The 13902-nt window shown below is 41.3% G+C and overlaps 1 protein-coding gene across 4 annotated transcripts in view; it reads right to left on the bottom strand.

The window, feature by feature from the left end:
• XRCC4 (X-ray repair cross complementing 4) overlaps nt 1–13902 on the bottom strand; it is a 228933-nt gene that overhangs the window by 89088 nt on the left and 125943 nt on the right. For all 4 annotated transcript variants that reach the window (XM_064140092.1, XM_064140093.1, XM_064140094.1 and 1 more), the window contains exon 7: nt 112–256. In XM_064140092.1, coding sequence (XP_063996162.1) covers nt 112–256 — 145 coding nt within the window. The remainder of the gene's footprint in view (nt 1–111; nt 257–13902) is intronic.

Raw genomic sequence — 13902 nt, 5'->3', positions numbered from 1 at the left:
GTGCTCCACCTGAAAGGTGAAACTACAAGAAAACACAAAAAAACCATGAACCACAAATCTTCTGACATCTGCAGATATAAAAATATTTCAATACATTTGAAATTTGCTTACTTTTCCTTGTCTGGCAGTTCTGCCTCATAAGCAGCCACCTTAGCTCCTGTTCCAGCAGGCTTTGCTGTCCTTTGTCTTCGCTTTCTTCTTGGGGCGGTTTCAATGACATCTGGGCTACCCAAAATGGAATCCCTTTGTTCTGGTCCTGCCAAAAGGAAAAAAAAGACTAGAGATGAAAAACAACTTCAATATGAAGTGTTGCAAGACAATTCTTTAAATATTTTATGTTTATTTTTATTAAAATCTCTGCATTGTTCAGTTGGGTTTTGAGAGCAACTTGTGTCAAAACAGATGACATAAAGGGAAGCTCGAAAAGACCAAACTTAAACTAGAAAAATAAAATTCCCTTGAATAAGCCACTTAGATACTTAGGAGACTGGAACACCTACCTTCCAATGCAAGGCTGAGAGAGTTGGGTCTCTTTAGCCTGGAGAAGAGGAGAATCTGGGAGTATCTCATTAACACTTACAAAAAATCTAAAGGTTTAGTGTCAGGACAATGGAGCCAGACTCTCTTCTGTGTTGTTCAGTCATAGGATAAGGGGCAATGGACACAAACTGGAACATAGACAGTTCCACATAAATTTAAGGAAAACATTCTTCACTTTGAGAGTGGCAGAGCACTGGAATGGGCTGTCCAGAGAGACTGCAGAGTTTCCATCTCTGGAGACACTCAGAACCAACCTGGATGTGTATTCTTGGATGATTTACTCTAGGTGACTCTGCTTTAGCAGGGGTCAGTATGGGCAGCAATACCACCCAGAACAAAAAAAATAATTAAATATTCTTCAATATTCCTTAGGGAAAAAACACAGAGAGAAATTTAATCCTGTGATCAAGCACTGTAATTTGCAGTGTAACAGACATTCTGGTACCAGACAATAAATCCTTATGAGTTCTGCTGGAAACTCCATAAAGATCACAAGCAGAAGAACTGATGGACAGACTGTTGTCTGCTCAGTGGAGTATCTGGAGCAAACCCATGCATAAAAAGCATGGAACAGGCAATCCTGGTTCAGACTAAAACACTCAAAGTGAAAAAGAGTAGCTGCAGTGCAAAAGAAAAATAGAGAACTCCTAATACATCCCAACCCATAACCTGTCTAGGCTTGCACTGACTGTTGAAGGTAACTGAAGTAGGCTCTGTTCAGATTCATTTACCTGTGAGTTTAACTTCCATAATCACTGCATCAACTATGATTTCACACATGGTTTACATGTATATTAACATGTAAACTAATAAAAGATGCATTATCTAGATTAAAAAAAAAAACAAACCAACCAAAAAGCAACTCTCTGCTTTGACAATTACCTATTGGAAGGTCCTACGTCAAGACAAACAGATCCTTCCTTAAGCTAAAATCTTCCCTTACTGCACTCTACATGCACTCAGAAGACATGTAGACATTTTATGCCAGCTATCAACATCTTGCAGAATGCCTTTGTTTGGCAAGCCTGTTTCAGAAACAAAATCTTTAATTACTTTGAATTTTCAATGTAATGGTATCCAGAACAGCACAGATTTCAAATTAAATATATTAAATAATAATGTGGTGACTGAAGCTGATGGTAATTTTCCTGATCATTATTTTCTGTGTGTTTAAGGAAGGTTTAATCTCCACATGGATGAAACACACCATGATATGAAAGGTTTTAACAGAAAGTAAATAATGGGTCCTATTCCTTCACTCCTTTCACAGCTGTTATGCACATCTACTGAATACAAAACAGGGAGGAAATACATAAACTGCAAGAAACATTTTTCTTGTTTCACAAAAAATAGATGTTTCTGATAAAGAACAGTGATAAATAAAACATGTAAATTAAACATGTAAATAGAGGCTCCCTAAAGCCAGTGCAACCACTGCTTACAATGAAGCATGTGCTTAAATATCAGAACTTCTTTGTTTTTACCAGCACCCACTATACTACATCAGACACAGACCTTTGTCAGGTGACAACAGGTTATTAGCTGACATATTTTCCAGGTACAAGCTACCGGATCTCAAAGTCCAGTACAGACAAGAAACACTGCCTGTAATAAATGCTGAAAAGGCTTCAATTACAGTCTGATTCTCCACATTAATTTTTAACTAGATATGCTTTTCCAGTTTGTGATTGTTAGTTACTATTTACTGGCGGCATGGTCAGGTCAGTTGTGCTAGTTAGAAGCAAGCTGGAATGTTTTGGTAAAAGAACTTGATAACAGGCAGTGGAATGAAAAACAATTGTGTCTCCTTCTCTCACAGTCACACTGAGAACTCGGGGAAGAAGAAGTAAACTTTCTCCATTTTGTTTCTTCTTCTGCCTTTGCCTTCAGACCTGGTCACATCTCATTAACCTTGCTCCTACTAACCTTGCTCCCTAACCTTTTGGCCGCACCTCTCTTCTTCCTGAGAACTGGGGTAAGGTTGAGAGGGCCGGGGGAGGAGTTGGGGTGGTTTGAGAGCCCCTCCTGGGGACTCAGGTTTCTGGGAGGGGAGTTGTGCTTTTGTATTGTTTATCCTTTGTATATTTCTGTATATAATTGTATATAACTGTATATATTGTAAATAGCTGCTTGTAAATTCTGCTAGCTGTAAATAAATTGCTTCATCTATATTCCCAGGGTCCGTCTGAGTTAGCTGGGTACCTACAAAGTGTGGGGGGGCAGGTAAGAGCCCAAACCATCACATCAGTATATCTAACATGTACACTATTTACTATTTTATATATTCCAATATCAATTCCTAAATTTGTCCCCTTCTTAATTAATACCCACAGCAAACTGCTGGCTAAGCTGTCAGCCCATGGCTTGGATGGCAACACTCTGTGCTGGGTTAGGAACTGGCTGGAGGGCCGAGCCCAGAGAGTGGTGGTGAATGGTGCCACATCCAGCTGGCGGGCAGTCACTAGTGGTGTCCCTCAGGGATCTGTGCTGGGCCCCATCCTCTTTAACATCTTCATAGATGATCTGGATGAGGGCATGGAGTCAGTCATCAGCAAGTTTGCAGATGACACCAAGCTGGGGGCAGATGTGACTGGGTTGGAGAGCAGAAGGGCTCTGCAGTGGGACCTTGACCACCTGCACAGATGGGCAGAGTCCAATGGGATGGCATTCAATAGCTCCAAGTGCTGGGTGCTGCACTTTGGCTACAACAACCCCATGGAGAGATACAGGCTGGGGTCGGAGTGGCTGGAGAGCAGCCAGACAGAGAGGGATCTGTGGGTGCTGATTGATACCTGCCTGAACATGAGCCAGCAGTGTGCCCAGGTGGCCAAGAGAGCCAGTGGCATCCTGGCCTGCATCAGGAATGGTGTGGTCAGCAGGAGCAGGGAGGTCATTCTGCCCCTGTACTCTGCACTGGTTAGACCACACCTTGAGTACTGTGTTCAGTTCTGGGCCCCCCAGTTTAGGAGGGACATTGAGATGCTTGAGCTTGTCCAGAGAAGGATGACAAGGCTGGTGAGAGGCCTTGAGCACAAGCTCTATGAGGAGAGGCTGAGGGAGCTGGGATTGTTTAGCCTGGAGAAGAGGAGGCTCAGGGGTGACCTCATTGCTGTCTACAACTACCTGAGGGGTGGTTGTGGCCAGGAGGAGGTTGCTCTCTTCTCTCAGGTGGCCAGGGCCAGAACGAGAGGACACAGCCTCAGGCTGTGCCAGGGGAGATTTAGGCTTGAGGTGAGGAGAAAGTTCTTCACTGAGAGAGTCATTGGACACTGGAATGGGCTGCCCGGGGAGGTGGTGGAGTTGCTGTTCCTGGAGCTGTTCAAGGCAAGGTTGGACGTGACACTTGGTGCCATGGTCTAGCCTTGAGCTCTGTGGTAAAGGGTTGGTCTTGATGATCTGTGAGGTCTCTTCCAACCCTGATGATACTGTGATATAACTGCCTGTCCATCTGTTGCCTCTGTCCCTTATAAATCTCTTCTGATTTAAAATAAATAAAGTTTGATTGTTTAATTTTGTGACTGCAAATTCTTTATTATGAACAGAGCAGGCTTATAGTGCTAAGTGTTTTCCATTTGGTAGTGCATTTAACAAATCTTAGTGACCCTTGAATTCATTTAACATTGATAATTGTTTTTTAAATTATTAAATCTTAAGTCCTGATAATTCAACTATATAAATTTGACAGCAGTACAGTGTTCAAATGTATTTTCCTGTGCAGTTTTTCTTTTTTTCTGGAGTAACTGGTTAAGCTAGAATCAATTCAGTGCATTAGGACTAATCCCATGAGGTATGTGTCTATATTGCAGAGGACACTTCCTGTCTGATGTAACATAGCATGCTCAGGAATATGAATATGGAAAGAAGGGGGAAAAAAGTGTTCTATCCAGAGAATGAAACGATCTGTATTTAAGTTTAAAAACCCAGGAAAAGTGATGTACTTGAGGCTACTTACCACAAGGGTAGAAATATCAGCAAATGAGAACACTGATTTAGTCTTTCAGCCATAAATAGCATGGTTCAAATTCTGCTTTCACCCATATTGCATTAAAAGTCAGCAGAATATCATTTTCAAAAATGCTAACAGCATCCCTGCTTTTAATCCAGACCTACACAGGACTATTTGTTTAGCTAAGCAGGCATAGCAGCTCGACCACATGTTATGGATGGTAGGAATGAATTCAGTAGAAGTCCCCAAATTTGAGGGTTCTTTGTGACACCTTAAATACATGCTAACAAGATGAAAATAGTGAAGATATGTCTATGACTGTGTTTCCTACATGTAAAATTTCATTAACTAATATTTTCTTTCTTCCTTCCAGTATGCCTTACAAGAATTCAGTCATTGCGAGTATGTTTTCTATTTGTGTGAAGTTAAACCTTTGTAGACAAATTTCTACTCATTTCATTCTAGTCTATTCATTTTTTTCTTGATTTGTTCTCTGTATATTTTTCACATCAAAGCTAAACTTCCAGTAGTGATTTTAGTCCTATATTGAGATGTGGGCTTGTACTAAGAGGATCTGGATTTTGTTTTCTCAGTGAGTACAGCACTGCCATTAACAATTAAACAAGTCAAGGCTTTAGAATTTTCATTACATATACAGAGAATGAAGGTGGGTGTGTGTGGGGGGGTGTTCCAGTCTGAAAAGTGAGTATGATAGGTTGGAAGGTGTATAGATAATAAACTTATGTGTATAAAAATAAAGTAATGCAGAGTCTATTTTAAAGTACAACTGCTCTGCCTATCTTAAACTAATCTATGGAAATAACTTTAAAATGGCTGTAGGTTTCAGAGGTCATGATGGTCTGTACACTAAACTATGTACGCTAAACAACGCCAAGGGTCTGTCTTAATGCTGGCAGTTGGATGAAGTTTTCTGCCCCACTTCATTGCTAACACATTCCTCACAATAATTTTTCTCTATACCAGGTTACTCGAGGAGAGTCTGGCTAGTAGAAAGCCTGGAAGAGTACCAAAAGGCTTGAGAACAGGTCCTGATATCTTCTGTTTCCAAGCCCACATCATTATGGGACTGCATTGACTGTTGATGAAATTACATCCTCAATCTCCCAAACCCTTGAAAACAATTTTTACTTTTTTTTAAAAAATTTAATTTAAAGCATATTTCAGAATAACCTTTCTTATTTGGTGTTGAATTTAAAGTATATTCTAGAATACTCTTTCTCATATAAAAACTCTGTCTAAACATCAAATAACACCACTTTTCAACCCAAACAACAACAATAACAAAAGACCCCAACAAAAGTTTTTATTTACAGTCTTTAATCTTCTTAGCACAAATGTGTTCAGTGCTTGAACTATGACTCCCTTTCTTGCTCTCTTCTCAATCTTGCTTCTTGCAGTTATTCACCTACACAAAGTGTGTTATATATTGGGAAAATTTCCCTTTCTTGATCAACATTTGTTGTGTTTTAATTAACTGGCTTTCATCAAACAATATTCATGTTCTAATTTAAGTTTGTATTACTCTTCTCAAAGATATAACAGTGTTCATTTTCTATTACATAATTTCAAAGTAAAAAAAAAATCTGATTTCATCAAAAGTCAAAAACGTTACTTCTTTAAAATGATGATGAAGTTTGGACAGTAAACATTTTCAGAATGAAAAATTAGGCTTGTATTCGAGACTGTCTCTCATTTTTCTAAGTGATTTTGTGTCAAGCAGTGAATAATATTTTGCTGAAGCTTTTACTAGCTTTTATTCAAGTACTATTCCATTCAAGTACTATTCAAGTACTCTTCCATTAATGGGAATTATTTTGGGGCAACAGTATAGGGTGTGTGTTTAATGTCCTCCAGCGATGCATGATAGTTTCTGGTTCAAGTGTGTGCCATGTTCTCATTAGCAGGTTTAACCTGAAAGGTAGTTTGGCTTAGAAGAAACAAACAAAACAAAGCAAAAAAAATTCAGTATTGATCAATCAAATTCATTATTGATCAACCGTTATGTATAAGACAGTCTAGTGTTGTTTGTAAAATTGCATGCTAGGCTGCCTGAATAAGAAGTCTTCTTCTTAACATTAAAAAAAAAAAAAAAAAAAAAAAAAAAAGGAATGTTCTCACAATAGAATTTGTCAATTTTATTGCAGAGGCTTACTTAAAACATTTAGGTCAATATTTTTTATTCTGTTTGATTTTAATAGCTTATAAGAGCAAAAAAAGGATTAGATTGAGATGTTCAGTAGAAAACTGAGACCATTTCCCAGCCTCAGATTGGCACAAAGGCAGTGTATTAGAAACAGACAGTGTTTCTTTTCTATTTTTCTTAATTGAGCACCAGCATTGTAGAAGTGTTGTAGAAGACCAAGAAGATTTGTGTCTAAACTGTAAACTATGCTGAGCATGAGGGCCAGCTATTGAACACCATCCCATTGGACTCTGCCCATCTGTCCAGGCAGTCAAGGTCCCGCTGCAGAGCCCTTCTGCCCTCCAACACAGCCACATCTGCCCCCAGCTTGGTGTCATCTGCAAACTTGCTGATGACTGACTCCATGCCCTCATCCAGATCATCTATGAAGATGTTAAAGAGGATGGGGCCCAGCACTGATCCCTGAGGGACACCACTAGTGACAGCCGCCAGCTGGATGTGGCACCATTCACCACCACTCTCTGGGCTCGGCCCTCCAGCCAGTTCCTAACCCAGCACAGAGTGTTGCCATCCAAGCCATGGGCTGACAGCTTAGCCAGCAGTTTGCTGTGGGGGACAGTGTCAAAGGCCTTGCTGAAGTCCAGATAGACCACATCCACAGGCCTCCCCACATCCACCAAGCGGGTCACCTGATCATAGAAGGAGATCAGGTTGGAGAGGCAGGATCTGCCCTTCCTAAACCCATGCTGGCTGGACCCTTTGCCATCCCTCACGTGTGTTCTTATCACCTCCAAAATAACCTGCTCCATCAGTTTCCCTGGCACTGAGGTCAGGCTGACGGGTCTGTAGGTCCCAGGTTCCTCCATCCCACCCTTCTTGTGGATAGGTTCCTCCATCCGACCCTTCTTGTGGATGGAAGATGACCCTGTCCTCAACAGCAGCACAGAAGTCTGCCAATTTTAATTTCTGTTCTGAATAAAAATTTACTTGATTGCTTTTTTCTTCAGAGTGGTACAGATTTACAAAAACTTTTTCAGAAATTAATAATAACACTTCCCTTCAAATCCTCTCAGAGTTCCCCTGTCAACAGAACAGCATTTCCTGGTTGGATTCTGCCTAACTCCAAGCAGCATGTGTTGCTCCATACTGGTACTCAAATGAACTGTCACATTCTACTGCCACTTTATTGAAGCAGATGATTTAGCTTAAAATCAGTGCCTCGCTGAAGGATCTTGCTGTTTTCTGTAGGGTAGTCTCTTTGGGAAGCAAACACGTTGCCGATATGATCACAGCCTCTCCTGCTTTTGCCTAAGCACAGCACTGGCATAAGGTAAACTAGACTAGAAGAGGACAAAGTTGTCACCTCAGAAACTCCAGAGCTGCCTGTGACAGCTGCTCCCCAAGCAACAAAATGGGGAAAGAATCAAAAGACACAGAAAAAAAGAAAGGAGCAGAACTCTTTGCTTTAATCCTTTACTATAGTGTAACTTCAGTAATTACATGGTTTCTCAATCTCAACCTAATTCCTAGGGGATCACCATAGTTGATAACAATTAGCATCCCTGACATTCTCAGCAGAGAGTCTCCTAAATGAATGGGTATGGAAATGAATATGTCTCACTGATGTAGGCAGTTCTGCAAGGTAGGATTAAGGCATTCTTGACAGGCAATTTGGGAAACACCACTTCCACCTACACTGAAGTTATTTTATATACACACATTCTAGTCATAATCAGGCATCTTTTAGGAAAACAGCAAGAATCATCCCACATTTCCTTTTTCTGTTGTACTTTATATTTCATTTTTTGGTAGAAATTTGGTTTTACTGTACAGCAATCCCCTGGAGCCTAAAGACAGTTGAGACTGTACTTCTATAAATGTTCCGTCAGTCAGTTATTAGCATTTATTTTTTATAAAGAATACCTCCAAGGGAAGTGGTTATGAAGGCACATTTTAAAACAACTCCAGCAAAAATTTCAGATTCAGCTATACAAAATTTACAAATGGCATCCAGTTCAGTAAGGAAGTTCACATTTCACCCTGCTAGATTGTATGACCACTGGACAAAGCACCCCAAGTCTTAGCATGCAGACTTTTGTATTTGCAAAGCCTGTTTCTTCCCTGATATTTCATTTGTTTCTAAAACTTTTAAAATAAAATTCTTTAATTAAAGAAAAAGAAAAAGAAAAAGAAAAAGAAAAAGAAAAAGAAAAAGAAAAAGAAAAAAAAAAAGAAAAAAAGAAGGAAAAAAGCTTGTTTCAGACCAGCAGGGAAAATCTTGCTATATTAAAAAGCTTCTTGATATATGGCTTCTTCTCAATGCTTATGTATTGGAGACAACTCAGATGCTTATCAGTTACAGCAGTAGTCATGCTGGTGGTGGCTCCAGCTCCTGCCTCAGTTCCTGCAGCTCCAGTAATTCCACTGTGGCCACAGCGCAGCCAGCAGCTCCTGTTCCTGTGGCTCCAGTTCCACAACCAACCCCTGCTCCTCTGATATGGCAGCCTTTGACGAAGAAGGAGCTGAGGCAAGTTCACCAGGACTGTTCCCACAGAGACAGGGAATCGCTCATATCATGGCTAGCAAGAAATTTGGACTACGGAGCATGCAACCTCATAGAATCTGTCTTCATAGAACCAACCAGGTTGGAAGAGACCTCCAAGATCATCCAGTCCAACCTATCACCCTGCCCTATCCAATCAACTAGACCATGGCACTAAGTGCCTCATCCAGTCTGTTCTTGAAGACCTCCAGGGACGGTGCCTCCACCACCTCCCTGGGCAGCCCATTCCAATGGGAAATCACTCTCTCTGTGAAGAACTTCTTCCTAATATCCAGCCTATACCTACCCTGGCACAACTTGAGACTGTGTCCCCTTGTTCTATTGCTGGTTGCCTGGGAGAAGAGGCCAACCCCCACCTGGCTACAATGCCCTTTCAGGTAGTTGTAGACAGTAATAAGCTCACCCCTGAGCCTCCTCTTCTCCAGGCTAAACAGTTCATTTGTCTTAGAGCTAGATAGCAAAGAAAATCAGGGTAAATTTGACGAGTCAACAATAAGTTTGGTCAGAAAGCATGAAAAAGTCTCTTTTGATTTATCAAAATATCAGAAGAGAATAAAAAAAAATGTTTTTAAAAATATTTCTTCAGGGACCTTGAGCTTGTTTGGAGGTTCTAGCAGGGGAGCGCAGCTACTGCATACCCTTCACTGATGAACGGCACCGTCTCTATCGGGAAGGTCGTCCTCTTCGACCCCGCACGCAGCTTCAGGAGGGACGCACATGGAGCGGTGAGGGAGGAAGGGACACCTGACTAGCCAGCCAGATCAGCCGAATCAACCCTGGCGATCAATGCGGTGACAGATGCCGCAGCCAGATTGCCCTCACATTCAACAGGTCATCCTTGGTGCCATCACAAAGCACCTACAGGATGGCCAAGGGATCAGGCCCAGCCAGCATGGGTTTAGGAAGGGCAGGACCTGCCTCACCAACCTCATCTCCTTTTATGATCAGGTTACCCACTCAGTGAATGTGGGGAAGGCTGTGGATGTAGTCTACCTGGACTTCAGCAAAGCCTTTGACACCATCTGCCACAACAAGCTCCTGGCAAAGCTGGCAGCTCATGGTTTGGACAGATTCAATCTGTGCTAGGTCAAGAACTGGCTGGATGGCAGAGCCCAGAGAGTGGTGGTGAATGGTGCCACAGCCAGTTGGCAGCCAGTCACTAGTGGTGTTCCCCAAGGATCTGTGCTGGGCCCAGTCTTGTTCAACATCTTTATTGATGATCTGGACGAGGGCATTGAGTCCAGCATCAGTAAGTTTGCAGATGACACCAAGCTAGGAGCAGGTGTTGATCTGTTGGAAGGTAGGAGAGCCCTGCAGAGGGACCTGGACAGGCTGGATGGGTGGGCAGAGGCCACTGGGATGAGATTTAACAAGGCCAAGTGCAGGGTTCTGCACTTTGGCCACAATAACCCCAAGCAGCACTACAGGCTGGGGACAGAGTGGCTGGAGAGCAGCCAGGAAGAAAGGGACCTGGGGGTACTGATAGATAGTAAGCTGAAGATGAGGCAGCAGTGTGCCCAGGTGGCCAAGAGAGCCAATGGCATCCTGGCTTGCATCAGGAACAGTGTGGCCAGTAGGACAAGGGAGGTTATTCTTCCCCTGTACTCAGCACTGGTCAGGCCACACCTTGAGTGCTGTGTCCAGTTCTGGGCTCCTGAATTCAAGAGAGATGTTGAGGTGCTGGAACATGTCCAGAAAAGGGCAACAAAGCTGGTGAGGGGCCAGGAACACAAACCCTATGAGAAGAGGCTGAGGCAGCTGGGGTTGTTCAACCTGGAGAGGAGGAGGCTCAGGGGTGACCTCATTGCTGTCTACAACTACCTGAAGGGAGGTTGTAGCCAGGTGGGGGTTGGCCTCTTCTGCCAGGCAACCACCATTAGATCAAGGGAACACAGTCTTAAGTTGTGCTGGGGGAAGTATAGGCTGGATGTTAGGAGGAAGTTCTTCATAGAGAGAGTGATTGGCATTGGAATGGGCTGCCCAGGGAGGTGGTGGAGTCATCGTCCCTGGAGGTGTTCAAGAAAAGCCTGGATGAGGCACTTAGTGCCATAGTCTAGTTGACTGGATAGGGCTGGGTGCTAGGTTGAACTGGATGATCTTGGAGGTCTCTTCCAACCTGTTTGATTCTATGATTCTATGACTATTGAGAAGGGACTCTAAAGTTGGTCATTAATTTTAATAGTTAAAACTATGACCTTCAATTAAATTCCTCTTTTAAAATGCTTTAACATGAAATATATCAATGAATCTTATCAGATGAGATACTTATTTTCAATAAAATCTATAAGATCAGTTTCCTAAAGTCTCAGTAATATCATAATTATAAGGATGTGACTGGTTATAAGCATTTTTTTTACAGTTATGATATTTTTTCACTCAGCAATCTTGAAAATCCTCACAGTATACAGCTGTATATTATATAGTTGTAGTGTCTCCAGCCCCTAAAAAATAGTATCTGCCTTACAATACAAACAGAAAGCTTAGTAATGCATTCAAATCTTTCCTGATATAGGTCAGGTAGAGGCTCCATTATGAAGCAGTGGAAGCCAAGATACTGTGTTTTTGATACCAAAACCTATTTACAATGCAAGCTGCTTTCCGTGCTTTCTGTTTTCATGGGGGCTTGACAGAAGCAATGGCAATGTTGGTGACTTGGATGCTGTGGTGGCTTTTGACTAGCCAAAGGTTGTTTGTTGATGAGTTAGGCTGCTCAGCAACAGCATGCTCCAGATTTCCACTGATGCACTGAAAATCCAGATATATCACATGCAGTTTTAGAAATCCTTTTCCATCTCTGACCCTCAAACTCTTTTACAACTCTGTATTAATGCTGCCTGATGAGGCTAATTTTTCTGTGCCATGGTTGGATGCACCATTATTGAGTACAGCAGCACATCCAAGTTCAGGCAGGAGCATTTAAAAAGTTGTCATCTGAAAAGGTTTAGATGAGCTCACTGTCCCGGGTGTGACTGCTGGAGTCATTCTCTGGACTCCCTTGATGTCCTGTTTGGATCATCTGTACCACCCAGGGTGGAGGTAGGAGGCTTCTGAACAGTGTCCCCAGGAGACATTAACCAGCATGCAAATCAAGTAAACAAAACAACAAAACAGATGGAAGAACTAAAAGATGAACCTAATGAAAGCTTTGGAAAATCTTCTAGGCTGTGATCTTTTACTTCGATCTGAGGTGGCCCAAATTTCTCACCAGGCATATAAAACATATACCTCATGGCTGGTGTCTACTGTGTAGGTTACTAAGATTGCTAAACTGGTTCAGGACCTGGCATTAACAGAGGTGGGCTTTCGAGTGTCATCTTAATGTTACCCCAAATGCTAGACAACACACTTCTGCCTGACTCCTGGTTGTGCAGATGGGGAGACAAATTTTTAAAAGCCTGTCCTAAAGAAAAGTTTGGATAATGGTAATTATATTACTGATTTCAAATCACCAAGAGGTTGTTTTGCCAACCATTATGCAAAATGGCCACCTGCAATCTATTTAGAATGTGAAGATAAAGTTACATAGCTACATACAAGCACTTGGAGACAGGATTTCTGAATTAATACTAAGTCTTTTACTGATTCCCTTGGGAATTAATTTGTATGTACTATATCTACTGCTCTGATAATTTCTTTGCTCAAAACCATGAAATACGTAACAGTGACTGACAAGATCTGCAAACAATGAAGTCTTTTGGTTTTAATTACTTTCTGTTTCTTTGGAAAAAACACTAACTAGTTGCCCTTCTGCTTCAATAGACTTTATATTATCTAGTCTGTCCTCCTGGAAAAGCCAGCTGTGCAGAAGATCTTCATCTTTACGCACACTTTATTCTCCAAGACTTTCACAGGGATCATGAAGCGAGAGAGACCTGCCTCTGTGTGCTGAAGGTAGTCTTAAAGGTAGTCTTATGGCACATGGGCCACAACCTACTCAGTAACTGAAGCTGCACCATAGTGCTTTGAAACAGCTGGAGCTAAGACTCCTATGCCATGAGAATAATTTCTTTCCCCATTAAACTATTTTGAAGCAATTAGTACAATTCAAGAGGAGGCACAGGATGCAATAACCCTGTAAAATTTGTGTTCTCGTAACAATGGTGTTTCATGGTGGATAAATTATCAAACTCTGCCAATAATTTTATTGTGTGGTACCTTCTAAGATGCCCTATTTTTTTTTTTTTTCAAATTCTATTATAAAATCATTTTTTTTAGGAGTACAGGTATTTCTAGTTTAGGTTGAACAAATGTTTCAGGCAGAAAAATCCAAAATTAATATTATTTTAGAAGGAACCTCTCTTGCCCATATTTTTTACTAAATATTACAAAGGATGTTGAAAAAAATACTATATTCAGATCAGAATCTATTTTGCTGCTTATATTATTTACAGGGCAACATACATGTGGTCTTACCTGTTTTCTTTGAGACAAAAGGACAAGATCTCAAGCTTTAAAATAATTTATTCCAAAAGCTAGTGGCACAAACACTATGTCACTTCATACACAACAGCTACACTAAAATTGTCCTTACATATGTACATAAATAATTAATGATTGAATAGAACCTCGTCATTCAAAAATTCATCATTAAAGGAAAAACGTTGAGTGAAAAAAGGAAATGGAGCATCTCCTGCAGTCTTTACAGTGGTTCTACATCACTAACAATGTTATTGTAAGCAGTTGAGAGTG

This window comes from Pogoniulus pusillus, chromosome Z (genome assembly GCF_015220805.1).
Source record: "Pogoniulus pusillus isolate bPogPus1 chromosome Z, bPogPus1.pri, whole genome shotgun sequence".
NCBI classification, from domain to species: domain Eukaryota; kingdom Metazoa; phylum Chordata; class Aves; order Piciformes; family Lybiidae; genus Pogoniulus; species Pogoniulus pusillus.
This window is presented reverse-complemented; position numbering and strand designations above follow the sequence as displayed.